Source organism: Herpailurus yagouaroundi, unplaced genomic scaffold (assembly GCF_014898765.1).
Source record: "Herpailurus yagouaroundi ecotype Mexico unplaced genomic scaffold, PumYag 189, whole genome shotgun sequence".
Taxonomy (NCBI): domain Eukaryota; kingdom Metazoa; phylum Chordata; class Mammalia; order Carnivora; family Felidae; genus Herpailurus; species Herpailurus yagouaroundi.
Window position 1 is genome coordinate 12,705,233 of NW_024412420.1, and position 25,227 is coordinate 12,730,459.

At 57.5% G+C, this 25,227-nt stretch overlaps 4 protein-coding genes across 7 annotated transcripts in view; 3 read left to right on the forward strand and 1 right to left on the reverse strand.

Annotated features, from left to right (window-relative positions):
• On the forward strand, positions 1 to 3,631 carry SCRN2 (secernin 2). Its single transcript, XM_040497315.1, has 8 exons — positions 1 to 97; positions 442 to 615; positions 860 to 1,041; positions 1,637 to 1,836; positions 2,287 to 2,502; positions 2,641 to 2,806; positions 2,909 to 3,089; positions 3,351 to 3,631. Exons 2-8 carry the CDS (start codon positions 442 to 444, stop codon positions 3,507 to 3,509), a joined length of 1,278 nt encoding a protein of 425 aa, XP_040353249.1. The 5' UTR covers positions 1 to 97; the 3' UTR covers positions 3,510 to 3,631.
• Positions 3,632 to 4,130: 499 nt separating this feature from the next.
• Positions 4,131 to 9,194, reverse strand: LRRC46 (leucine rich repeat containing 46). Of its 2 annotated transcripts, none has more exons than XM_040497317.1 (8): positions 8,834 to 9,194; positions 8,637 to 8,742; positions 7,272 to 7,380; positions 6,070 to 6,116; positions 5,683 to 5,792; positions 5,420 to 5,489; positions 4,940 to 5,067; positions 4,131 to 4,621 (listed from the first exon to the last, which is right to left on the reverse strand). In XM_040497317.1, exons 1-8 carry the CDS (start codon positions 8,841 to 8,843, stop codon positions 4,254 to 4,256), a joined length of 948 nt encoding a protein of 315 aa, XP_040353251.1. In that variant the 5' UTR covers positions 8,844 to 9,194; the 3' UTR covers positions 4,131 to 4,253. The 2 variants fall into 2 exon arrangements, with proteins under 2 accessions (XP_040353251.1, XP_040353250.1); XM_040497316.1 differs by having other exon boundaries at positions 4,919 to 5,067.
• Positions 9,195 to 9,252: 58 nt separating this feature from the next.
• MRPL10 (mitochondrial ribosomal protein L10) lies at positions 9,253 to 14,813 on the forward strand. 2 transcript variants are annotated; one of them, XM_040497320.1, is made up of 6 exons: positions 9,317 to 9,378; positions 11,046 to 11,202; positions 11,285 to 11,454; positions 12,523 to 12,687; positions 12,902 to 13,046; positions 13,835 to 14,813. In XM_040497320.1, the coding sequence occupies exons 3-6, from the start codon at positions 11,350 to 11,352 to the stop codon at positions 14,089 to 14,091; spliced, it is 672 nt and encodes a 223-aa protein (XP_040353254.1). In that variant the 5' UTR covers positions 9,317 to 9,378; positions 11,046 to 11,202; positions 11,285 to 11,349; the 3' UTR covers positions 14,092 to 14,813. The 2 variants fall into 2 exon arrangements, with proteins under 2 accessions (XP_040353252.1, XP_040353254.1); XM_040497318.1 differs by lacking the exon at positions 11,046 to 11,202 and having other exon boundaries at positions 9,253 to 9,378.
• A 1,884-nt stretch (positions 14,814 to 16,697) lies between these two features.
• Positions 16,698 to 25,227, forward strand: part of OSBPL7 (oxysterol binding protein like 7) — a 16,154-nt gene continuing 7,624 nt past the window's right edge. The window contains exons 1-15 of one of the 2 annotated variants that reach the window (XR_005797516.1): positions 16,698 to 16,867; positions 18,202 to 18,356; positions 18,472 to 18,597; positions 18,781 to 18,834; positions 19,461 to 19,574; positions 19,933 to 20,043; positions 20,161 to 20,278; positions 20,928 to 21,031; positions 21,402 to 21,494; positions 21,580 to 21,712; positions 21,795 to 21,889; positions 22,079 to 22,174; positions 23,281 to 23,418; positions 23,968 to 24,061; positions 24,724 to 24,971. Coding sequence is in view for 1 of the 2 variants with exons in the window: in XM_040497314.1 (XP_040353248.1) it covers positions 18,282 to 18,356; positions 18,472 to 18,597; positions 18,781 to 18,834; positions 19,461 to 19,574; positions 19,933 to 20,043; positions 20,161 to 20,278; positions 20,928 to 21,031; positions 21,402 to 21,494; positions 21,580 to 21,712; positions 21,795 to 21,889; positions 22,079 to 22,174; positions 23,281 to 23,418; positions 23,968 to 24,061; positions 24,724 to 24,971 (1,599 nt within the window). In the remaining variant the exon portion in view is untranslated. The remainder of the gene's footprint in view (positions 16,868 to 18,201; positions 18,357 to 18,471; positions 18,598 to 18,780; positions 18,835 to 19,460; positions 19,575 to 19,932; positions 20,044 to 20,160; positions 20,279 to 20,927; positions 21,032 to 21,401; positions 21,495 to 21,579; positions 21,713 to 21,794; positions 21,890 to 22,078; positions 22,175 to 23,280; positions 23,419 to 23,967; positions 24,062 to 24,723; positions 24,972 to 25,227) is intronic. The other variant, XM_040497314.1, reaches the window with a different exon arrangement.

The window sequence follows — 25,227 nt, forward strand, 5'->3', positions numbered from 1 at the left end:
CCAAAGCCTTCCAGGTCACCTGTGAGCCTCCGCCCAATGACCCGGAGCGGAGGCGGTGGCGCCCGGGACTAAGCCGGGGATCTTGGAGGGAGACAGGGTGAGGGGCAAACGGTATTGGGGAGGCGAGAATGTGGACAGAAAAGGGGCGAGGGAGTGGGGTGGGGTGGCGAGGGAGGTGGTCCCGCGACGGCACTGGTGGGTCGGGCTCCCCGTTGGGCAGGGCCCTGGGAGCTTGCGGTGTGCGCCCGCCTGCTGCCTCCCAAGCCTGGAGCCTGGGCTGTGCACGCCGCGCATCGAGTGTGTCCATGACCCAACAGCAGTGTCTTCCCTGAGTGCCTGTTTACACGTGTTGGGAAGCGGGGGGCTCCCTAGGGCTGAGCTCTGGCCAGGATGGTGGAGAGGCGGCGTGAGGGGGACACATGCACCTCCACCTCTCCCCAGATGGCTTCGTGGAGCTCTGACACCCCGTGTTCCTGCGATTGCTTTGTTTCCGTGCCCCCGGCCTCGGCCATCCCAGCTGTGATCTTTGCCAAGAATTCCGACCGACCGCGGGACGAGGTGCAGGAGGTGGTGTTTGTACCGGCAGGCACTCATGCCCCTGGCAGCCGGCTCCAGGTGGGTTAGGCCTTAGGGAAGCGGCGGGAGGTGTGGTCGATCTAGGCATTCTTCTAAGACCCTCCTCCTCTGCGCCTCGCACCTGGCAAGTCCCCGGATGTGGTGGGGAGAGCGTGACCTTCCAGTCTACCAACCTGGACCTGGCCTGTTAGTTAGCTGCTGTCCACCTCGGTTTCCTCATCTGTACAATGGGAATGATAAAACCCTTTCTGAATGGACTCCCTCTCTCCTCCCTTACCTGCAGTGCACCTACATTGAGGTGGAACAGGTGTCAAGGACTCACGCTGTAATCCTGAGCCGCCCTTCTTGGCTGTGGGGGGCTGAGATGGGCGCCAATGAGCATGGTGTCTGCATTGGCAATGAGGCAGTGTGGACCAAGGAGCCAGTTGGAGAGGGGGAAGCCCTACTAGGCATGGACCTACTCAGGTGCGGACCCTGCCTTCCCTCATCTCTACACACTGAAAGGCTGAGAGCCGAGGACAGACCCAGGCCATCCTCCCCTCCCCTCAGCTAGATTCACCAGGGCCTCCTCCTTTTTGTCCCCCTTGCTGTCACCAGAGAGGCCGCCCCTGCTCCTCCTCTCTCCTGGCCCCATCGCCACAGTCTGGTAAGGAGCTCCCGAATGTGGCCACTTCTGGGCCTCTCCTGGCCCAGAAATAGGGCAGTGGTTTCAAATTTCTTTTTTAAATAGAAGTACTTTTTTTTTTTTTTTTTTTTTCCCTCCCAACTGAAATCTCATACGGAGTCCCGATTTACAAAACCAGTGAAAGCAGAGCAGCTCTGGTTGAAGAGAGGCTGGGGAACTCGGGCCCCTTCTTTCTCCGAAACCACGTTTGAGGCCTCTCCCTGGGACCCTCAGAGAAGAACTTGAAAAACACCAGCCTAACTGCGCTTTAATACAACCAACTCGGGCAGATTTTTTTTCTGTGACTTGGGCCTCTCTGGGCGCCTTCCATCCATTGGAGCTTCCGTCACCAGCCACTGACGCTGTGTTCCCCTTCCGTGCATCCCTTCATGCCAGGCTGGCTTTGGAACGGAGCAGCTCTGCCCTGGAGGCCTTGCGTGTGATCACAGACTTGCTGGCGCGCTACGGGCAAGGGGGCAGCTGCCGGGAGGACCCCACACCGTTCTGCTACCACAACACATTCCTGCTGGCTGACCGGACTGAGGCGTGGGTGCTAGAGACGTCAGGGAGGCTGTGGGCCGCACAGAGGATCCAGGGTGAGAGCCCAGCGCCGGGGCTCGCCTCCCAGAGCTGTCCCCTTTTGCCAGCCTCGGGAGGGGGTGGGAAAACCATGGGTGAAGGGCAGGGCGGATCCACGTGCAAACTTCTCACTGGCAGGCACACCCAAGGAAGGTGGGAAGTGAGCCCAGTGGGGAACTTGTCTCCCCACTTTACCTGCTTAAATCCTCTTGTACTTTAGCTGGCCGCCTCCTCTGGGGAGCCTTCCTGGACTCCCTGGTGGTCAAGTTTCCCCCTTATATGCAAGCAGGTGCCTTTTCATCACGTGCACCACGGTTGCAAGCTCACATTTATTTCTGTGATCATTTTGTCTGTCTCCCGCTCCGCGGGGGCAGGTCCGTTCTCTTCACCATCATCTTCTTAGCACCTGGCACAGAGTAGGTGCTTAATGACAAATGAGCCACCCCCCTCCCCCTACTTCTCCACAGAAGGGGCCCGTAACATCTCCAACCAGTTGAGCGTAGGCACGGACATCTCGGCCGAGCACGCGGACCTTCGGACCCATGCCCTGGCCCAGGGCTGGTGGGATGGGCAGAGCACTTTTGACTTCGCTCGGGTCTTCTCCCTGACCCAGCAGCCTGTGCGCATGGAGGCTGCCAAAGCCCGCTTCCGGGCCGGGCAACAGCTTCTGCAGCAGCAACAAGGTCAGTGCGCGGACGGCGGTGGGGTGGGGGCCAGGAGGGCCACAGTGGTGCCAGCCTCTCTCCTCTCCCACAGCTTTGATCCAAGGCCAGAGGTCCCCCTTCTGCCCGGAGGGCCCCTCAGCCTGTCCTCCTTCGCAGGGGGCATCACGGCAGAGGTGATGATGGGCATCCTCAGGAACAAGGAGAGCGGCATCTGTATGGACTCTGGAGGCTTTCGCACCACGGCCAGCATGGTGTCTATCCTGCCCCGGGATCCCACACAGCCCTGCGTCCACTTCCTCACCGCTACTCCAGACCCATCCAGGTGAGAGGAATGGGGGCGGGGAAGGCGGGGGAGAGGGTGCCAGGCGGGGGGAAGATTGGGGGGATGTGATAACCTTTGCTCCCTCCATCTCTGTGCCGTTAGGTCAGTGTTCAAACCTTTCATCTTCGGGGCGGGGGCGGCCCAGGCCCCCCAGGTGCTGTCCCCCACTTTTGGAGCACGGGACCCTGTTCGGACTCAGCCCCGATTCCAGACTCAGGTGGATCGCCGGCACACCCTCTACCTCCGGCACCAGGTGGCCCTGGGGCTGATAGAGAGCGAGCAGGTAACCCTCGGGGAATAGGGGCTACTCTGGGGCCATGACTCACTTCTCCCACCCCCAGTTGGGCTTCTGGAAATATGAGGGGATCCGGGAGGGGAGGAGAGACTCCAGAGTTGGGGGAGCGGCGTCTTTGCCTTCAAAGCCAGCTGCCCAGGAGAAGACCGGGTGCCCTGTCCTTCCTCCTGCTGTGGCAGATGGCAGGCGTCTCCCCTCCGTCCAGAGGGAAGCCTGTCCCTGGGACCCATCTCCACCTTTCCTGGGCAGGATCGGGGGCGGCAGCTCCGGCAGAAGCAGCGGGATCTGGAGCAGGAGGGCCTGGAGGCTGCGCGGCGGCTGCTGGCTGGGGAGCAGGTGCCACCCCCACAGGAGCTGGGCGGCCTCTTCCAGGCCTTTGTGGAAAGGGAGAGCCAGGTGTATGCCTGAGCACCACGGGGCCGGGGTGGGCACAGGACCCCAGTGCAATCCCTTTGCTCCCCTCAGCCTTGTTTTGGGTGGCCAGCTCGGCCTTTGCCTCAATAAAGTATGTTATTTCCCTGTTCAGTGAACTTGATCCCAGGTCTGGCAGGGGCAGGAGTGCCAAATGAGGGCAAAGGACAGCCCTGAGCTGGCTACAGGGCTTCTGGTGGGCTTGCCAGGCAGCACAATCTTCTCACTTGGGTGATAGAGAAGGTTGTGGAAGGGGCCTGTGAGGAGAGGTGCCCCCCCCCCAGGTGTGTGAGCGCGTGTGTGCAAGAGATCACGCCTGGCACAAAATGAGGCTACTATTTGGGGAGAATTAGAACCGCGGGGTTTCGGGTCCTTGGCTTGAGCCTTGGAAGGGCAGGCCCTGGGAGTGGCAGTGAGATGGCATCTACCACAAGGTGATGCCCGCTCAGGACCCAGGAAGCTGGGGGGGAGGGGTTGAGGTGTGCCAGCCCTTTGGGTAGTTCCCGAAAGGTCAGACACGTGTTCTTTAGAATCAGGTTCTGTGTTTCTGTGACTGTTTCCCACTACCCTGGCGGCTTGCTTCCCCTGAGATGTCCCCCAAGTGACGTGAAAGACGCATTCAGGGCCTGGAGACATTTTATTGGGGTGGGCTCCTGCCACAGGAGAGGGGTCTGAGAAGGAGACCCTGTTTCTTCCCCGTTCCTTGTTCCTGTGGCTTTGCTGATAGGGAGGGGCTGCACTTCATTTCTTGACTCTTTTGGTCACCATTTTGGTTGTGCTGGGGGCCCCAGCCAGTGAGGCCTTGGGGGCTGTGGCTGCTCGGGCCCCCTTCTTTGCCTGGACAGTGCTTTGCTGGCTGGAAACCAGAGGGCAGGGTTTCTTGGTGGCAGAGGTGGCTTGTGGCAGGGAGGCGGGCTTGGGGGGTGTCTCCTTCCTCTGCGTGGGAGTGACAGAAGGACTGCCGTCCCTAGCCGGGGCCCCCCCGGGCAGCTGGGGGAGGTCGGTGAGGGTGGGCTTTGTCCCCATCCTCAGAAGGTGCTCGGTCAGGGCTGCCTGCTGCCTGAGTTCCTTGTGTCTGCTCATCTCCTGCTTCAGCTCCTCGAGGAAGCCTGCGAGGGGCCAAGATGGGAGGCGGCAGATGGCTTGGCAGGACGGCCCCTGGGCTGAGGCGGGAGTTCTCTGGCCGACACCCTGCCCAAACTAACCCTCTGTCGGCCCTAATGGGGAGGGTGAGTCGCCTGCACGCCAGGCTGATACCTGGCCCCGGCTGTACCATCCTCTGACCCAGATGCTGGTCTGGGCCTGGGGCCTCCTCCCTCGCCCCCGCTGCCATCTTAGCTTCCCCAGTGCCCCACAGGGCAGAGGTGAGTTCTAGGGAGGGCGCAAGCCTTGGAAAGCCCGGCCACCTCGCTCTGTGCAGAACGGACCACTCAGCTCCGGGAACTCCCCGTCCTCGTCGCTTGAGTCTTTATCCTCCTCGTCCGAGGCCCAGCGCTCTAACACAGGCTGCTTGTCCAGGTCCAGGAGCAGCGGCAGGGCTTCTGTCACTAGCTCCCTGCAGGGCAGAAAGGGCAGAGGCTACCCAGGAGGGCAGCCCCGGGTGGGGGGCCCGGGAGGGCGTGCAGGCACAAGCCATAGGAACCGCACCCAGAGGGGTGGTGTTCACAAGCTGGGAGACGGGCCTGCGCTCAGCCCCAGAGAGCTAAGGGCTGGCTCCATGTGGACCTCTGGGGGGGGCCGGCCCCCCGGGAAGAGAAAAAGCGGCCTACTTGAGCTGGGGTGAGAGACGAGAAGGTGCCAGGGATGGTGACCCCAAGTTTGCAGGCCGAGAGGGAGTCCGTGTGGAGTTAAGAATACGAGGAGCTCAGCCATCACCCCATTTCTTCCCACCGTCAATGCATCCTCACCTGTACCCATCCCGGTTGGTGCAGCTGTTTCCACTCAGGTTGAGGATGAGAAGGCTCTGCGGGAATTCATCTGCACACACCAAAGAGAGGGCAGTGAGGGTCCCATACCCACCTTCTGGCCCAAAGCCACTGCCTCTTTTCCACCTCCCAGGACCCGCAGAGGCTTTGCTGCCAATACAAGCATAGGGAGGTGGTGGCAGAGGGGAGGGGGGGAGGGTCCTGCCCAAGTCTTAGCCCGTGAGCTGGGGCAAGGACATTCCTACCCAGCTTCAGTGTTTCTATCAGGTTCTCTGAAAGGTCCAGAAACTGGAGATGTGGGAGGTCATGGAGGTTTTCCACCTGCCTGATTTGGTTTCCTGCCAGAGACAGGAAGCTGCAGGGGAAGGGAGGGGTGCAGAGACAGAGCTGAGTCACAGAACCGCCAAAGGAAGGGAGGAAGGCAGCAGGCACTCGGGGCCCCTGGCTGAGCAGCCACACAATGGATGGGGACACATGGTCTTCTGGGGTGAGAGAAGCAGAGTGAGGCTTGCGGGGTCCTGAGCTGACCAGACGTTGGGCTTGGAGATGTCTGAGCCAGTCAGTTCTCTGGGGTGTCCCCGTGTTTCCCTCCCGACCCCCTCCCCACGGGCCTGAGCCCTGACCCCACGTACCGCAAGGAGGGGATGCAGGCCAGGTTCTCAATTCGCTGGATCTTATTCTGCAGAAAGCAAATGAGGTGGGGAAACTAAGCAGACCATGTCTGCTCTTGCAGCTGGAGGGCTGGCACCCTGGGAATAATCACCCCACTCCTGGAACTGGAGTTGTCACTACCTCGAAATGATTTACTTTCTCTGGGTGGATGGTTAGGGGTGTAAACTTAGGGGCTAGATAAACTTCATTAAAGTATACCCTGCTCACCCCACAACCAAAGAGTGACCTGGAAATCAAGAAGGAAACCAAGGGGTCACGGAGAAATAGGAAAAGCCTTGGTGGTGGCTTATGTACACGGAGGGAACAATGAACATATATTACTTTGATTTCGAAGGTTTCTGTGAAGAAAGGTTAAGGGCACTGGATATATTCAACCTGGAGGAGTTGAATGTGTATATCCAATCAACCAACCACCCACTACCACCAGACAGCCTTCAGGGTTCTAAAGGATGCAGAGGAATCTTCTGGTTCTCTCTTTCATTTCCTCAAAACAGGAAATGCGCTCGAGCTATAGAACACAGGAGATTTAGGGTAGACACCAAAAAGAACTTCTAAACCAAGGGAAGTGTCTGACATACACAAGAAAAACAAACAGTGATTCAGGAGCATGCTCAGGAGATCTTTTGGGAGGATTGGTCTTTCAAGAGAGTTCCTGATTCATCTGGGAACATTTTCTTTTCTTTCTCTTTTTTTTTTTAACGTTTATTTATTTTTGAGACAGAGAGAGACAGAGCATGAACGGGGGAGGGGCAGAGAGAGAGGGAGACACAGAATTGGAAGCAGGCTCCAGGCTCTGAGCCATCAGCACAGAGCCTGATGCGGGGCTCGAACCCACGGACCGCGAGATCGTGACCTGAGCTGAAGTCGGACGCTTAACCGACTGAGCCACCCAGGTGCCCCAACATTTTCTTTTTTTAAAAAGATTTTATTTTTAAGCAATCCCTACCCTCAACGTGGGCCTCGAACTTACAACCCTGAGATCAAGAGTCACATGCTCCACTGACTGAGCCAGCCAGGTGCCCCCTCTGGAACAGTTTCAGTGAAGGTCTGCCTACCTGAACACCAGGGAATGGGCAAGATGGCCTGACTGGTTGCTTTCACATTAAACAGACTTGGTCCACAGAGGGCAAGGGGGGAGGGAGAGCAGGAGGCAAGAAGGTACCGCTTGCAGATAGAGGCTGTGAAGATTCTGGAGGCCCTCGAGGTTGCTGATAGCAGTAATCCCCTCTCGGTCCAGGCGGACAGTCTGCAGTTCAGCAAGAGTGTGAAACCTGGGGGAACAGTTAGCAGGTGGTGTAACAGATCCCACTTCTGTGGTCCCTTGGCAGGGAAGATGGGAGGGGGTAGGAAAGGGTTTTCGAACTAAGTGGCTTGGCTGAGATGTCAGGACTTCTTGACTCATGAGGCAGTGTCCAGATCATGAAATCAGGTCAACCTGGAGACCTGGATCTCGATCAGTAGGACCGGGAAGAATCAGAGGGTGAGAGGAATAGGACCCTTGGATTGGGAAATGGTTGAACAGCTTATGGTTCCCAGAGAGACTCAGAGGCCAGGGAAGGCTTCCCCGGGCCAGGTCAGATGGTGGAAGTGGGCACTGGCACAGGGATGAGACAATCTTTGCAGGAATATCCTTCCTCACTTCCCTTTCGAGTGGTCCATGGAAGGAAAATCACTTGATTCATCCACTCATTCATTAATTCCACAATATTTACTGAGTGCCCACTGGAGACCAATGAGAATCCCTGCCCATCACTATTAGGGAAGCAGGCCAAACATCTAGGACAAGCGGGTGACAGACACATGAAGGGACTAAGGGGGTACATGGACTGTGCACTGAGTCCTCAATAGGGGAGCAGGGAATGCTTCCTGGAGGAGGTGACGTACAAGTAGGAGTTAGCCAGGAAGGTGAGAGGGGGATGAGGAGAACTTTAGTTGCCCACGAATCCCTTGGGGGTCTTGTTAAAATGCAGATTCTGATTCAGTAGGTCTGAGGTGGGCCTGAGAGTCTTCGTTACTAACAAGCTCCCAGGTGCTCAGCACCATCTGAAAAGGTGCTAAGGTGTGAGAACAGAGGGTCTTGGAGGAATTGTGGAGAATAGCGAAAAAGGCAGCAACGGTCAACTCATGCTAGGGTATTCGGATTTTATCCTGGAAGTACTAGGGACCCAAGGAAGGTTCTACCAGGGAGTGCCTGATCAGATTTGTCATTTAAAAGGATCACTTTGGCAACCATATGGGGAGCCTGGACTGGGGGCAGGGAAACTGATGAAGAGTTTATTGAGAGGCGATGGCTTACTTAAGAGCCTTATTCAAGGCAGTTGAGCGGGCATGGTAAAAAAAAAAAAAAAAAAAAAAAAAAAGAATACTGTTTAAGGAGGCAAAGTCGATTGGACATTACCACTGACTGGATGCGTGGAGTAAGTAAAGAGAGGGACAAAGATGAGCTGAAGAAACAGTACAACTCAGGGGACTGGTCATTCTGTGTGTTTCAATTGTCCAGCACCCCTCTCCTCCCGCCGGCACTCACATCTTCTCTGACAGATCCTCATCCTCAGGGAAGGCCAAGTTCCGCTTAGTGATAAGGGTTTCAGTGATGCACACGCCTCCTTCCTCTGGACTCTGGGCAAAATTACCTGTGAAAAGACGAGAACGATTCCCTTATTCTTGGAAGCCTGACCCTACTGTTATCCAACTGTTCTACCCACCTCTCCATCCCCTACTCACCTCCGGGCATGATCTAAAGGCTACTGGCCTGGCGCGGGATTAGCACGAAAGGAAGCAGAGCAACTTAGTCCCCGGGATGGCGGAACCCAGGATGGTATGAGAAGAGAGAATTTCAGAGACTGGAGGAACAAGGGAAAGTGTTGATTCAGAGCAAATTAATGAGGCGGGGTAGAAGACAAAAGTAAATCGAGGAGACGGGTCTGGAGTTTGAGGGGTGCAGAGGGGCTTCGCTAGTCCCCAATGGGGGACTGTGGGCAGAGTGGAGGGTGAGGATCCCGAGAAAAGAGCTGTGCGGCAGAGGCTAACCGTCGTTGCTAGGAGACTGGACGCCAGTTGGGGCGTCAGGGAGCGCGGACTAGGCGTTCCTGGGCTTAGCGCGCATGCGGATTACTGCTCCAGCCGGCGGATCCGGCGGCTGCTTCCGGCCCCAGGGCTTCCCACAATCCTTCGCTCCTTCTGTCTCGCCCGGCTCCTGGCTGCTCTTCCGGTGGAGATGGCTGCGACCCTGGCTGGGAAGTTGCGAGGGGGTCTCCTGCCCCAGGCGGGTAAGGAGCGGCCCAGGTCCTCACGGCGCGTTCCGGCCGGCGCTCTTAGTTCTCCTCTCCCCTCCTCCACCACTGACCCCCTTCCGTAATCTCTTACTCCAGACAGCTCTCGATGACCCCAGACACCAGCCAGATCGCTGGCCTCCTTCCTCCAGCTAATTCCCTGTGACTCCAGATACTAGTGATAACAGCAGCGCAGCAACAACGTCAGCGACAACTGCTGTATTTCTTCCCTATGCCCGAGTACTCCTTCTTTTCTGGGTTTCTATAGTCTACCACCTGGCTCTTGCTCGCCTCCAGTTTCCAGCTCCAGCTGGAACCACTGCCCGTCCCGACCTTGGCGCTATGCCACCTTTTTACGGTCTCAGCTTAAATGTCATTTTCTCAGGCCTGCCCTGGCCACCTTCTGCAAAGCAGAAATCTGTATTTTGCACCCTGTTTATTGACCCCCTTTACCCACCATGTAATTTTGCATTTGTTTATTATGTGTCTGTCTCCTGTGTTAGACTTCAAACTCCCTAAGGGCAGAACCATGCTCATTCACCATCGCCAGCAGGTGGCGTGGTGTGGGCGTTAGTAGGCATGAAATAGATGTTTGTTTAATGAATGGTTTTGAGCACATGATACAGGCCAGGCACAGTGATAAATGATTTACATGTATTATCTCATTTAAATCTTAAAGCTTGTCATGAAGAAGTCATTACCATGGATGGCCTCTTTACAGGTGAAGAAGTTCAAGTTTAGACCAGTCGAGTGACTGGTCAAGGTCACAGCTAGTAAGTGGCAGAAGAGAGATTAAAATCTGGTTCCATCTGATCCAGAGCCCTGTGTTCTTAGGTTTTGTGGCTGCTGGCAATAAAACCTCTCACCCCAGCAGACCTGCATGCTCCCTGTTAGAACCACCTTCTAGCTGAATTTTCCCTGAGATTCATCTCAGTCTTGGGAAAGGCTGCAGGTGGGAGGCTCTAGCCTGGGTCCTTTTGTCCAAGATGAAGGGGTCACTTGGGCTTAGGGCTTTCAAGTGGCTCCCTTGTCTTCCGAGGGCTACTCTTCACCGATGGCTGCAAACAAGAAGAGAGGGAAGGGAGGCCTGTTTGGGGGAGCTGTGAGCGCTGTATAACTTCTTTTCCCTCCTGCTTCAAATCATGGGAGAAGGCTTCAGAGCAGTGCTGAGAGCAGTGGTTTTGCGACATCAGCATGCATCTGTAACCCCTGCAGGTCTTATTAGGACACTGTTTGCTGGGCCCCCTTCCAGAGCTCCTGCTTCAGTAGGTCTAGGACAGGCCCTGAGAACTTGTATTTCTAACACGTTCCCAGATGATACTGATGCTGCTGGCTGGGTGGGAGGAGTGCACCTTGAGAACCACTGGCTTAGGCCAGGGGTGGGCATGTTGTGGCAGGACTGGTCACCATGTTTTAGAAATAAACTTTTATTGGAATACAGCCACATCTGCTTGTTTCGTATTGGCTATGATTGCTTTCGTGATACAGTGGCATGGTTGAATAGTGGCGACAGACCGTGTGGTTCTCGAACTTAAAATATTTACTCTTTGGCCGTTTTAGAAAAAAAAAATTGCTCAACCCTCACCACCCCCCGTTTTTTTTTTAATGTAGTCAAAAATACTTTTCCTTTGTTCTCATCTTTTCCCTCATCTCTGTGCATGAAGAAGAGCTGGCGAAATGGGAGCCTCCAAGGATCAAGCAGCTGACCTAAGGTCGCCTGTTAAAGAGAAGTTTGGGGAGTTTAGGATTCCTAGCAGACAATTCCTTGTTCCTCTCTTGTGTTGAGTCTAGCTCTGTGAGCTGTGGTTGGCTTGCCCAGAGGTGAGCTTTTTCTCCATCTGAAGCCCACCGACTAAGGACTCCCAGAGGGCACCCATCACAGCGTTGCCGTTTCCCCTCCCAGGCCGGCTGCCCACCCGCCAGACTGTCCGCTGTGGCTCCAAGGCTGTTACCCGCCATCGTCGCGTGATGCACTTTGAGCGGCAGAAGCTGATGGCTCTCACTGAGTATATCCCCCCCAAGCCTGCTGTCAACCCACGATGCCTACCATGTCCTCCCAGCCCCCCGCAGGAGGTAAGGAGGAGACTGTCCTTGGTGCTGTGATGCTGGCCATAATGAAGTAGTGCTCCAGGACACAGCCCTCCATGTCATTACTTCCCCTCTTTGACCCTGTGGTCCACATGCTTTAACGTGAAATGTGCACTTGGTTCTGCTTGGCGTTTGGGGCTCCGTGGATCGGACAGGCCTCCTGGATTTCCTGCATTCTTTACTTGCCTCCAAAAATGTGTGTATGAAGAGCTGTCCAAGTAGGTGGGGGTAGGGGAGAGGATAGCTCCTGTCTTTTTTTTTTTTTTTAAGTTGATTTATTTATTTTGAAAGAGAGCGTGCGTGCGCACGCAAGTGGGAGAGGGACAGAGAGAGGCAGAGAGAATCCCAAGCAGGTGGAGTGCTGTCAGCACAGAGCCCGATGTGGGGCTCGAACTCACGAACCATGAGATCATGACCTGAGCCGAAATCAGGAGTCGGACACTGAACCAACTGAGCCACCCGGGCGCCCCGTGTCTCCTGTCTTGAAAGGGCTTGAAGTTTCCATGTTTTCCTAGAGAAATGATAAGAGAGTTTTTGTCCTTAAAAAAAGAACAGAAGGGCCAGTGGAGAATTTGTAACTCCACGCTTATTGTCAGGTCCACAAGCTGTCAACTTTGAGAAACACGGTCTTCAGAAAATGAAGTCTTGTCCTGTGCAAATGCCTCAGTTCTGAATTAATGCTGCCAAAGAGTGATCTTGTCTTTATAATTGGTAAAATCCCTCAACACGAGTACAGTGTCAGAGGGATAAAGTAATTTTGACCACATTATTGTCAGATGTTGACTGGGTCAGATGGGTGGCCAGCTCAAGGGGATGAGCGTTCTCAGGTTTGAAAACACTGCTGTAAAGACCGTCGTTAGCTGATGAAAATGAAAGGGTGGGGTGGGAGACGGAACTCGACTTGGGAGGCGGGGCCCCACCCACCCGCTTGTACACAGATCTTTCCCATGTTTGGGCGTCACTGAGAGCCCCAGCACCCGTCCCTGAGGGAATAAGGGGTACAAGGAGAGAAGGGCAGCTTATGTCCCCTTGGTCATCCCTTCCTGACTTCAGGACACAGGCCTTATCCGGCTCCTCCGTCGGGAGATAGATGCAGTTTTCCGAGACAACCGAATGATAGCTGTCTGTCAGAATGTGGCTCTGAGTGCCGAGGACAAGCTTCTCGTGCGGCACCAGCTGCGGAAACACAAGATCTTGATGAAGATCTTCCCCAACCAGGTAGGCAGCAGCCCTCTGGTGTGGGTGCCCGGATTCCCCTGCCCCCTGCCAATCAGACCCCGCCGTCCCTCCCCACTCCACAAGCTACCTTCCTCCAGTCTGGCGCCTAAACTGCAGTTAGGGGCCGAGGAGACCGTCGGCTTGCACCCTCGGCACGACCTGGCCTGTGATCAGGCCACTGGTCCCCAGTGAGCCCTCTTTCCTGCCGTTCCAGGTTCTGAAGCCCTTCCTAGCATATTCCAAGTACCAGAACCTGCTGCCCCTCTTTGTGGGGCACAACTTGCTGCTGGTCAGTGAGGAGCCCAAAGTCAAGGAGATGGTGCGCATCTTGAAGGGTGTCCCTTTCCTGCCCCTGCTAGGTGAGCACGCACCCCTGCGGGTTGAGGATGGGGGCGAAGGGGAGTGGGGGCTACAGCAGCCTGGTGCCATCTGCTGAGTACATGTGGGTAAGACTGCGGACATCCTTGGCAGGGACATCCTCTCACGGATGGGGCCTGAGTCAGTAGCGCCATTTGTTGAGGGCCGCCTGTGTCAGTCCAGAAGCTGTGCTGGCTCACTACCCTGCGTCATATCTGCACTGGGTGGAAAAAGAGGGGAGGCAGAGAGAGGGCCCTGCAGGGAGAGAGTTCAGACACCTTGAGACTAGCAGTGGAGTAGGGGTGCTGAAGTCCACACAGACGGAGAAACTCAGATAGCCCAGGTCAAGGGCACTGAGGGACAGTGAGCAATGTTTCCCAGAGCCCCCCCTCCCCCGCCCCCCGCCCCCCCCCCCAAAAGTAAGAATCCTCAGAGGTGATTCTTCTATAGAGAAGACTGGTTTCATAGGTCTCTGTGGACCCCCTGCCCCCATACACACATGCTCCTTGGTTCTTTTAAGAAAGGTTCGGCAACAATGACTTAGTGGGGGTTGGGCCAGGTGGATGTCTTACGTAAGGGTTTTCTAGGCAAGAGTTAGGAAAGAAGAGAGGGGCTCGGTCCCAAACAGAGTGGCAGTGGGGTGGGGCTGGAGTGAGAACCGGATGGGGGGGCGGGAGGGTGGGAGGTGAGGCAGGGCGGCAGAGCGCGCACTGGAACATCAGGTCGGAGCATTGTTTTCAGAGGAGGGGAGGCGTTTGTGGGGAGCCCAGCTAACCCTGTGTTCTTCCAGGTGGCTGCATTGACGACACCATCCTCAGCAGGCAGGGCTTCATCAACTACTCCAAGCTTCCCAGCCTGGCCCTGGTGCAGGGGGAGCTGGTAGGAGGACTCACCTGCCTCATGGCCCAGACCCACTTCCTGCTTCAGCACCAGCCCCTGCAGCTGACTGCCCTGTTGGATCAGTACATCAGACAGCAACGTGAAAGGGACGCCGTCGTGCCAGCCAGCGGGCAGCCTGACCCTCCTGACCCTGTTCCGGACTCATAGCCAGCCTGTTGTACCCAGCCTGCCCACAGACACACTGTACCCTTGCCGGCCGTGCCATCACCCATCAGAGATGTGGAAGAACTTGGGGTGGGGAGTGGCATGTGTTCCCCGACTTCACTGACCACAACCTCCTCAGATACAGGGCCACTCAGAGATGGGGAGGCGCTCCATTACTCCATTTCCCAGTGGAGGCTTTTAATCAGTGTCTTTGTCCCTAGTTTTCCCAACCGGAGACCTCATAGAAGCAGTCTTTCAGCTCTCCAGGTCCAAGGCAGAGAAGCTGAGCAGATGAGGGCGTTGCTCTCTGCTTTCGTGTCCACTGTCCCTTGCTGCCCGTGTCTCCCAGCCTATCCCCTCGTGGGTCCAACGCGCTGGAATAGCTCACCTGGGTAACCGTGCTGAGAATGGCATCTCTGGAGAGCCTGTTGTGCCTGGCTCCGGGCCCACCACTTTACATGCTATTCCCCTTGTCACAGAGAAGAAAACTACGAGGTGGCGCAGTTCGACAGCCAGCCCCAGGTTGTGCAGCTGATAAGAGGCAGAACAGGACTTGAATCGGGCTCTGTCCGCTCTGAAGACCTTGCCCTGGATCTCTGCCCTAGACCTTCCTCATTAGGGTCCCGGTTGTGCCTCAGTGTCAATTCTCCACCCTCGGGGTGTGCCATGTTACGGAAGAGGTTGGGAGCACTGCTTTGTGATAAAATGAAATGCATTTTACTTACTCTGTTTTTGCTGTTTGCAAGCTTATTCTCCCTGTAGACGAATTCTCAGGGCCACCCTTGACTCTCACTTCCTCTCCTAGAAAATCCTTCCTCTTTCCATGTCCAGGTCTCTTCCCTCCCTGGACCAATCCCACAAATGGCATCTCTTACATGCTTGTCCTTTTGAAAGCAGCTTCCGGCTTTGCCCAGTAGCTAACCTATCCCAGGCGGTTCTGAGCAAAAGAGCTGGGGCAAAACAGAATTCTGTATTAGGAGGGGGTCTGGAGGCTCTCAAGTGGGAGGCCTCCTCCAAATCTTGGAGAGCCAGAAGTTGCCAATGAAGGAGAGAGAATGCGTAACTAGAAGCCTGCCCTTGTCCTTGACTGGCGTGAGCAAAGTGGCTGTCAAACTTTCCTCCCAGACTTGGGGCAGTGCCACAGCTTCCTCAAGTCCTGGACAGGCACTGTTCTGGCAGTGACGGTGCGCGGCAGCTTTTCTGTGGCCTGGTCCAGGACCAGCTTCCCACAGTGCCCAGCACTGTGCTGTATGCCCCAGGGGTGGTTGATCGACGCGAAGTGAATTAAAAGGCCCTTGAGGCTTCTGGGTGTCAGAGCCCGTCTGGCCAGTACGGCCCAGTGCTCTCCCTGACTCCAGAAGCCTGCCGGGTGCCAACAATGCCCTCCCGGGGCAGCAGGAGAGGTGCTGAGGCTCTGAGTGGCATGGCAAACAGGCATCTCCTGAGAGATGTGTAAGATCCTGGAGGGTAAACCAAGGCCTGGGTGGGGCTGAGGTCAAAGAACCCTGCATTGCCTCCTTCACCTGCTGGCAATGCCTGAGGCCCCGCCATTAAAAACCCACTTCTTGGGGCGCCTGGGTGGCGCAGTCGGTTAAGCGTCCGACTTCAGCCAGGTCACGATCTCGCGGTCCGTGAGTTCGAGCCCCACATCAGGCTCTGGGCTGATGGCTCAGAGCCTGGAGCCTGTTTCCGATTCTGTGTCTCCCTCTCTCTCTGCTCCTCCCCCGTTCATGCTCTGTCTCTCTCTGTCCCAAAAATAAATAAACGTTAAAAAAAATAAAATAAAAAAAATAAATAAATAAAAACCCACTTCTTTCCAGAAAGCAGCTTCACTGTCCTTAAAGGTGTCCGTCCTTTTCACATTCATCTTAATGTGGTTCAGACCTTTCTTAAGGGCTAATTTTTTATTAGAATTGAGTACTGTGCTAAACACAGTACTCCAGCAGAAGAGCAGAGGTGCTCAGAAAGGGAGGCCGGGGGGACCTGAGTGGCTCCAGCTAGCCCTTTCCAACAGCCAGCTGGCTACTGCTGCAGACCCTCTCCTGATCCAGAGACCATGCCAGCTGGGGGTTCTGTGTTAGGCCCGGGTACCGCCAGCCCCAGTGGGTCCTGACCTGGTGGGGCATCACCCACCATGACAGAGCCTCTGTGGGGGTTGCCCACACAGGGCTGCCTGGCCCTTTCTAGCCGCGGCTGGCCTGCTGACCGTGCTCTTGGCACTGTCTATCGTGGTCCCCCGGGGGCATCCATCCCTTCCTGTCAACCTGATACATTTGCTGGCTCCAAATTTTGCAATCTATTTTCAGATGTAAAACGAGAGGCGGCGGGGGGGGGCCCCCCCCGTTAATAAGGAAATGGCCTTGGGTACTAACTAGGGTCAAGGCCATGCTAGTAGGAGTAAACCCTTTACCACCACTGGCTTGAGGCCAGCAGCTCCCCAGTCCTCCGCGGTCTATCTGGAGCTGCGCCCAGTGGGGACTCTGCCCCCACTCCCAAGCTACCTCAGTGCTGGGGAGTCCGCTCAGCCCTGAGTCCTCCCGGGAGCAGGGGGGCAGAGCTGAGCGGCCGCCCGGAGCTTGGCGGGAGGAGGGGCCGGGAAGGGGGAGGTGGGGAGATCCGGCTGGAGGGGAGGCTCCGACGTCTCCTTCCTTCCTGGTTCCTGCAGCAGCTGCTGCCACTGCTAGGCTCCGTGAGGAGGGAGCGGGCGACTCGGAGACGGTGACTCAGAGGCGGAGAGGCGCGCGCGGGCCAAGGAGCACTGGCGTCCATGGACCCTGGGGTAAGGGGCCCGCGCTGGCTTTGGCTGACATTCCCCAGGCAGGCTTCTTCCCACCTGAAGCTGGCGGGTCTGCCCCTCTGGAGACGGGGGTGGGAATGGAAGTGGAAATGGGGCACCCACCGGGCTCCCCTCGACCCTGCACCCTCTACTGACAGAGCCCCCCCACCCTCCACCCGCCAGCAGTGAGGGGCCAGGATTCTAGGGGGCCAGGAAAAGGACACAGAGATACCCAAACACCAGAAGAGTTTGGGAACTTTCAATGGCCAAATGCAGGAGTTTTACCCCCCCGGGTCAGCCTCTCGCACTCTGGGCCCCTCCGTCCCTACCTCCTGGCCACCACTACCCCACCGCATCCCTGTCCCTTCCCGGCCTTCGCTACTCAGGTGCTTGCTGGCTCCACTGGAAGATCTGAGCTGTTTCCCCAGCCTCGGGCCAGCCTCGCCCCTCCAGTCCCCTCCCTGTCTCACACACACAGAACCTCATGCATTATTGATCTCCTCGAGGAGCCAGGATGGCCAGGGCTCGTGCCAAGGGCGCCTATGGGCACTGCTGCGGGACCTGTGTGGACCTTGGCATGTTCTTGGCCGCCTCTTCTCCCGCCCACAGTGCCTCAATGGGCACTGAAGCAGGGTCCCCTGCTTTCTCCGGGTGGGTGTTACTTCTCAGGAACCCCAAGGACCGGGATGGTAGAATGGAGGCTTTGAGGGGTACCGAGGGTCTCAGGTGGGCATCCTACGGTGGAGGCACAGAGAACAGTGGGGGCTGGCTCAGGCCTCAGTTTCCCGATGCCGAAGACAGAGGATCTGGAGACTGATTAGCGGGGAGTTGGGATGACAGAGAAGTCTCCAACCCACGACGGCAGGTGGAGGAGTGTCCAGGGGTCCTGGAGGAAGAGAAGCCAGATTGAGATCTTGCTTGTCCAGTCTTGGAATTCCTCTGCCCTGTTTTAGAGTCTCTTTTTTTCACTCCCATGCCTCCTCTCTGCTCCCCCCCACACCACACCCCCCGCCCTAGGGAATCTTCCAGAGAAAGCACCAAGTGTTTCCTAGAGCCTGAGAATGTGGGCCCAAGGTGGGGCTGGGCGGACTTTTGTGGTTGTCTCTTGGCGCTGGCCTGCGGACTGCGTGCTAGTCCACCTCTCTGGGAGCAGTGGCCACAGCTGGAGGGTGTAGACAGGGAAACCCGCCCAGGGTGGGGAAGGGACAGATTCAGAGAGGCATGGCAGGTGAGCAGAAGATGTTGGTGAGCCCTTATCTCAGAGGGTGCGGGAAGGGTTGGAAGCGGGGAAGGTGATAGCAGGGTCTGTGCTAATGGGGTCTCTCTCTTGCTTCAAGGGTCCCCTCAGGACAAGGTGACATCCTTCTCCTTCCACCCTGCTCTACCTTCTCAGCAGGGAGTGGCTGCTCCCATCTCCATGGACTTCCAGGAGAGGGTCCCTAACTCCTTGGCCGAGAGCATTCAGTCTGCAAAGCCCAGCAGTGCCCTGCAGGTCTGAGATGGGGAAGCAGGCAGTGGGTGGATAGAGCTTGGCCCCAAAGTGGGGGGGGGGGGCAGATTTGGTCACCTCACTAGCTGCTTTCCTACTTCTCTGTCCTGGACTGCAGGCCTCTGAGCTGTGGGAGGTAGAGGAGGAGCCTCGGGGCAGGCTGGGAGCAGAGGGTATCATGCCCGAGAGGCAGGAAGGCCACCTGCTCAAGAAAAGGAAGTGGCCTCTGAAGGGCTGGCACAAGGTAGGGTGGGCTGGGCGAAGGGAGGGGCCAGATGCAGAGGCGAGTGGGGGATGGGGGGGAAGGGTGTAGGCAGTAACTGGGTGTGCGTGTGGAGGAGAAGAAAAGTCCATGTGTGTGGTTGCTCTCTCCCCATACCCTTTTCCGTCGGCCTCCTGGGTTCTCGTTCCTTCTGGGCAAACACAGAGATACTTTGTGCTCGAGGATGGAGTCCTTCACTATGCAACGACGCGGCAAGAGGTGAGTCAGGGCCTCTGCTGGGGGTTGTGGGCTGAGCGTGGGCCCAGAATGGTCTGCACGAACAGGGGACTTTATCATCTTTTTTTTTTTTTTTTTAATGTTTGTTTTATTTTTGAGGCAGAAAGTGACAGAGCATGAGCAGGGGAGGGGCAGGGAAAGAGAGGGAGACACAGAATCCGAAGCAGGCTCCAGGCTCTGAGCTGTCAGCACAGAGCCCGATGCGGGGCTCGAACTCACAAACCGCAAGATCATGACTTGTGCTGAAGTCGGATGCTGCACCGACTGAGCCACCCAGGCGCCCCAGGGAGCTTTGTCATCTTTACCCTTGTTTCATTCTGGTGCTGGGGACAGGAACTAGAGGCCGGCATCCTCAGGATCTCTTTCTGAGAGGGTGTTTCCCTTCTCGGCCTTCGCGTTGCTGAGATTAGTTTTCCTTGCTCTCTGACTCCCTTGTTCAGAGTATGACTTGACGTAGTGGGGGTGCTCTGTGCACCAGAGGACAACTGACGAGTCCCTGCTGATGCTGTGAACCTGCTGCCTGGCCCTGGAGCCTAGGGTCACCTCAGGGAGATGATGGCTCTGGGGTCCCGGGGGCCTAAAAACAGTCCCATTTTTCCCTGCCCTAGATCACCAAGGGGAAGCTTCATGGCTCCATTGACGTCCGACTGTCTGTTATGTCCATCAACAAAAAGGCCCAGCGCATTGACCTTGACACTGAAGACAACATCTACCACCTCAAGGTGACATCCCTGGGAGCCAAGTAGTGGCTTGGGCCCCAGCCCAGCAGAGACACTAGGGCACGCAGGAGAGAGGGGCGGGTTGAGGGTCTGTCCCCGAGGTTGACAGCAAGGGAGTTCCCATCGTATACCACAGCCAATGGCAAGACGTCCCTCTTGGTTGTTACATGAACAGGCGCAGAGCTAAGGGCTCCGTCACCCCGGGGAAGCTGTGCTCTGTCTCCCTGCAAGGAGCCTTTGTACAAGCCGGGGACGACAGGGAGACACTCTCCTTGCCTGGGAAGCGGAGCCCCAACTTCTTGTCCCTGTGAAGCAATCCTTCCTTTCACGCTTCCCTCTCCCTCTCCGTCACTTTCTACAGATCAAATCCCAGGACCTGTTCCAGAGCTGGGTGGCCCAGCTTCGTGCCCACCGCCTAGCCCAGCGCCTAGACATGCCCCGAGGCTCGCTGCCCAGCACCACTCACCGGAAGGTAAGGGAGGTCCTGGGGGGGGGGGCAGTAACATGGGGACTCAGGGGTGGGAGCTTCAGGGAACTGCGAGATCCATGGAGGGGGTGCTTCCTTGCCTTACTCTTGACTCACCCACAGGCTCCTGGTGCCCAGCTTCCAGCAGCAGGCAGTGCTTCGGCTCTCCCTGGGGTCGGACCTCGGGAGAAGGTGTCTTCCTGGCTGAGGGACAGTGATGGGCTAGACCGCTGCTCTCATGGTGAGGGGCCCCTGGCACTGTGCCTCTGTGGGCAGGACGGGTGCCGTTGGGTCTAGGAGGTGTCGGCTGTCACGAGGACAGTGGAACCGTTACCTCCAGCCCTGCCTCCGGGAACCTGGGGCCTCCAAGCCAACAGGATCTCCTCGGGCCTGCCCTGGGGAGCACCAGCCTCACCGAGAATGGCGGGGGCTTGTGTCTCAGGCACATAGACAGGACTCGGGGCCGGGGCTCACGGACAAGAAGATTCGGAAAGCCAATTGGGGAGGGGTCCCGTGGAGTAGTGCCAGAGAAGGGGTGTGCTTTAGAACCTGTTCCTGGAGTAGGCAGCTGAGATGTTGGCCTGGGAGAGGGAGATGGGGAGGTGCCACCAAGTGGGGACAGAGAGTCAGGGCCACCCCCACCCCGCACCCTGTGCGGAGGCGGCAAAGTTAAGGTATGTTATGGGGACCGAGGATGCCAGCCCTCTTGGGAAACCAGTGGCGGGAACTGGGAACTGCTTTGGCGTCCTGAGCCGAGGAGGGGGACGCAGTGTGAGGGTTTCTGTGGCCGCCCGGGTGAGATGTTAGGAGGAGGAAGGGAAGCCGAGGGACAGACTTTGGGGCGCCCAGGCAGTGTTGGGAGAGGATATCCTCATTCATTCTTCCCGCAGAGCTCTCTGAGTGTCAGGGGAAGCTCCAGGAACTACACAGACTCCTCCAGAGCCTGGAGTCCCTGCACCGGATCCCCTCGGCCCCTGTTATCCCCACGCACCAGGTGAGGGCCAGGGGAGGAGACAGGGCCCTGCCCAGGGGACTCCTGCTTGCCGCCCTCACCCTCACCACTTCCCTAGGACAGGCCCCCAGGCCCCCTCGTGTGCTGCAGTTTCCTGGAGAGCTGCACATCTGCCTAGCTGACCCACCTCCAGTGTCCAGACGGCCTCAGGGTTGTCTCTCTGCCCCTTTGGAGTGACCCCTGCCTGCTGTACCCACGCCTCTACTAGGGTGTCATCTTCTTCCTCTGGGACGTCAGATGTCTCTGTGCCCTCCTCCGTGGCCATCTTCCCCTCTCCCGGCTTTCATGGTTGCTGCCCTTTGCCCCACCCTGAGTGAAACTCACCCCTCACCTCCCGCCTTCGACTTGCCAGGCCTCAGTGACAACTGAGAGACCCAAGAAGGGGAAACGGACCAGCCGCATGTGGTGCACACAGAGTTTCGCCAAGGACGACACCATCGGACGGGTGAGGTGGGGTGTGGACCCCAAGTCACCGGGGTGGGATGTCCTGGAGGAGGCTGTCACCTTCGACCCCTCTCCCTCACCCCCAGGTTGGTCGTCTCCACGGCTCTGTTCCCAACCTGTCTCGCTACCTGGAGTCCCGGGACCCCTCAGGCCCCCGTGGGCTGCCACCTCCAGACTATGCCCACCTGCAGCGTACTTTCTGGGCCCTGGCCCAGAAGGGTGAGTGCATGCTGGAGGGCGGTGGGGGGCAGGCGGGGAGAGGGAGAGGGAGAGGAGTCTGATGCCTGCCCTTGCCCCGCAGTGCACAATTCCCTCAGCAGTGTCCTGGCTGCCCTCACCGCTGAATGGGACCGACTGCGGGACCTGCACCAGGGTTCAGAGCTGTCGCGGATGGGGGTGAGGCTCAAGGACAGGGGAGCATATGGGAGGAGAGGGCTTGAAGCTGAGGACCGCAGGCCTGGGGAGGAGAGCGGAGCTGGGTCTGGGGAGAGTGGTTGGCGGAGGCAATCTGCGCAGAGGGCAGTATCGCGGGGCGGGGAGGGCTTTGTCCTCCTGGCTCCCTGTCCCCTCACTGTCTCCTCGCAGGTCTCTGAGGCCTCAGCTGGCCCGAGGCGCCTCCACTCGCTCTCCGTCTCCTCGGACACCACTGCAGACTCCTTCAGCTCCCTCAACCCTGAGGAGGTAGGAGCTGGGCTGGGTTGTGGGAACCATTTCTCCTGCACCTTCTTTCTTAGCAGAAGTGAAGGCATGGTTGGTCTTCAGACCCAAAACAGGGCCCAGAAATCCTAGCTCCAACCCAATTCATGTAACATTGGCAGCAGCCTCACCTTGGTCATTCCTGCCCTGCCAGTGTGCAGATTGCTTATACTTTTTTTTTTTTTTTTTTTTTTTTTAAGTAGTGGAGCCCAACTCAGGGCTTGAAATCAGGGCTCTGAGATCAAGACTTGAGCTGAGATCAAGAGTTGGAGGCGTAACCGACTGAGTTACCCAGGCACCCCAGAGTGCTTTTACTATTTTTTTTTAAGAGTTATTTATTTTTTAATTTGAGAGAGAGAGAGAGCGCGCACAAGTGGGGGACAGGGGGAGAGAGAGAGAGAGAGAGAGAGAATCAGAGAATCTTAAGCAGGCTTCACACTCAGCAGAGAGCCCGATGTAGGGCTCAATCCCATGACCCTGGGATAATGACCTGAGCCGAAATCAAGAGTCAGACACTCAAGTGACTGAGCCATCCAGGTGCCCCATGCTTTTGCTTAATTCAGTCCTATGCGGCCATGATCCTTACCCTCAAGTTCATGGTGGAGGAAACTAAGACTCAGAGAATCTGACCAATGGGCCCAGGATCCCCTAGTTGAGGATTGGCTGAGCTGGGATTTCCGTGTTCTGAGCACAGACTTTGGGGCCGGGCTCTGTGGGTTTGAATTTGGCCCCAGTGCTTGGCGGCTTTGTGACCCTGAGCCTCAGTGTCCTGGTCTGCAAAGTAGGGGGTCATAACAGTACCTACCGCTTAGGGTAAGTGTCAGGATTGACTGCATTAATGCACACGGAAGGCTTGGAACCCATCTCAGAGTGAGTGCCTAGGCCATGTGAGCGGCTCTTATGGAACCCACATTCCCGTGTCCCAGGCCCCAGTTCAGCCGCCACACCTTCGTATCCCACCACACTCTCTCCCTTCTGCGTCTTCGGCTTGGTGGGCTCCACACTCAGGCAGTAAAAGTCCCCAGCATGCTTCCCTCTCAAGGGAACTGTCAGGGCCGGGGAGCCCTGCCTGACACCTGTCCTTCCCACAGCAAGAAGCCCTGTACATGAAGGGGCGGGGGCTGACCCCCCAGCTGTCCCAGAGCAGTGTCCTGTCCCTTGCTGATTCCCACACAGAGTTCTTTGATGCCTGTGAGGTTCTCCTCTCTGCCAGCTCTTCTGAGAATGAGGTGAGGTGGGGGACACCCCTGGGAAAATTGGGATGGGGTCCAGAGAGACTAGAATTTGTAGATTCCCAAATCCTTTCTAACGCCTCAGCTGCTCTCTCGGGTAACACGTCCAGACCTGTTGGGTTTGTGTGGCCCTGCTCAGAAATCTGCTGGGGACCCTTCCTCTAGTTTGATGTGCTTTATCCCCGTGGGGTCTTCCCGAGACTGCTGCCGCAGCCCCACCCCAGCCCTCTTCCTGTGAGCGGGTCAGCCCCAGCACTTCCCTTGGCCCTGAACCCTGGATCTCAGCAATGCCCTGCTACCTTTCCTTGGTGTTCGCCAAGTCCCTGTGCTCCCTCCCTGCAGGGAGAGGGCCAGGCATCCCCTCCCAAAGTGGCAAGGCACACTCCATGATGTCAGTCTTAGGGCTCCGATCCTCCCCTCCCCCAAATACGTGTCTTCCCCCTTCCCATCAAAGGACTAGCTGGGCAGAGTCTTGCCAGGCCCTGGGCACTGCCCAGCTGCCCGGGGAGGCCCAGTCTGCCCAGCCTGTCATCTGTCCTGGCCCAGGGCTCAGAGGAGGAGGAGTCGTGCACCAGTGAAATCACCACCAGCCTGTCTGAGGAGGTGCTGGACCTCAGGGGAGCTGAGCGCTACCAGAAAGGTACTAGCTGGGTGTGCAGGCATGGAGGGGTTTGGAGGGAGGTACAAATCGTGTTTGTCCACAGCCCAGACCCCTTGGGAGGCAGTCTATTGTGGTGACTGGTGGGCTAACAGCTTAGGGTGACCCCAGGAGATAAGGAAGGCTAAGCTGTGAGCTACAGAATGTTCCAGGAGCGGATCCCGAGGTGGGTCGGGCTCAGGCCTGGGGGCTGGCCATCAGTGCGGTCTTCTGAGAAGACTGGCATGGGGCCTGATACAGAGGCAGATGGTCCCATCTTGCCACTCTTTAGCAGTGTGGCTTTGGACATGTCATTTGACTTCTTGGAGCCTGTTCCCTCATCTGTAAAATGGGCTGAATAATCGGTATCCCAACATTGGTTTCTGTGTTTATGGAGGGGAACTGAAGGCCAGGGTGGGGGCTCAGGAGGGGCTTCTGGGGTTCAGGGTTTCCAGCAGCGGGAGGTGCCCTCTCTGAGTGGTTCTCGGCCCTGCTACCCACCTAAATCCCCCCGGGGGCTCGACTGCAGAGTCCAGAGGGGTGCTTGGGAATGAGTGTATCTAGGAGCACCTCAGGACTGGGGGCGGTGCTGGGGTTGGCCTGTGTGCCCCCCCAAGTCTGGATACCCTGCGAGAGGAAGAGTGACGTGGCCGGGTGGGGCCCAGGGGCGTGTGTTCCAGGGAGAGCTGCGGGGCCACCCCGTCGCCGCTGCCTGCCAGCGGCCAGTGGGCCAGGGGCTGACGTGAGCTTGTGGAACATACTTCGGAACAACATCGGCAAGGACCTGTCCAAGGTGTCCATGCCTGTGCAGCTCAACGAGCCGCTCAACACTCTGCAGCGGCTCTGCGAGGAGCTGGAGTACAGCAGCCTCCTGGACCAGGCCAGCCGCGTGGCGGACCCCTGCGAGCGCATGGTACCCCCGGCACTCCTGGCGGGGCTCTTCCCCGCCACTGAAGCTCTACCTCCGCGGGTCCTTGCTTGTAGTGGGGCGGCACCCCCCCCTTCTCTGCAACCCCCCGGGGGCATGTCCCCCGCATCCCCCAACAGCATCTCCCCGCCCCCGCAGTGGCATCTCCCTGCCCCCCCCCCCCCAGCGGCATCCCCCCCCCCAACAACATTCTCCCCCACCCCCAGCGGCATCTCCCCCCACCCTCCCGCGGCATCTCCCT

Excerpts from the sequence above, each read along its gene's own strand:
- SCRN2 (XM_040497315.1), top strand. The coding sequence starts at position 442 with ATGGCTTCGTGGAGCTCTGACACCCCGTGTTCCTGCGATTGCTTTGTT. Across the intron at positions 1,042-1,636 it reads CTAGGCATGGACCTACTCAG|GCTGGCTTTGGAACGGAGCA; the intron begins GTGCGGACCCTG and ends CCTTCATGCCAG. Across the intron at positions 2,807-2,908 it reads GCTACTCCAGACCCATCCAG|GTCAGTGTTCAAACCTTTCA; the intron begins GTGAGAGGAATG and ends CTGTGCCGTTAG.
- LRRC46 (XM_040497316.1), bottom strand. Across the intron at positions 5,490-5,682 it reads GATAGAAACACTGAAGCTGG|ATGAATTCCCGCAGAGCCTT; the intron begins GTAGGAATGTCC and ends TGGTGTGTGCAG. Across the intron at positions 4,622-4,918 it reads TCCGTTCTGCACAGAGCGAG|GCTTCCTCGAGGAGCTGAAG; the intron begins GTGGCCGGGCTT and ends GGCCCCTCGCAG.
- MRPL10 (XM_040497318.1), top strand. The coding sequence starts at position 9,327 with ATGGCTGCGACCCTGGCTGGGAAGTTGCGAGGGGGTCTCCTGCCCCAG. Across the intron at positions 9,379-11,284 it reads GGGTCTCCTGCCCCAGGCGG|GCCGGCTGCCCACCCGCCAG; the intron begins GTAAGGAGCGGC and ends TTCCCCTCCCAG. Across the intron at positions 11,455-12,522 it reads CTCCCAGCCCCCCGCAGGAG|GACACAGGCCTTATCCGGCT; the intron begins GTAAGGAGGAGA and ends TCCTGACTTCAG.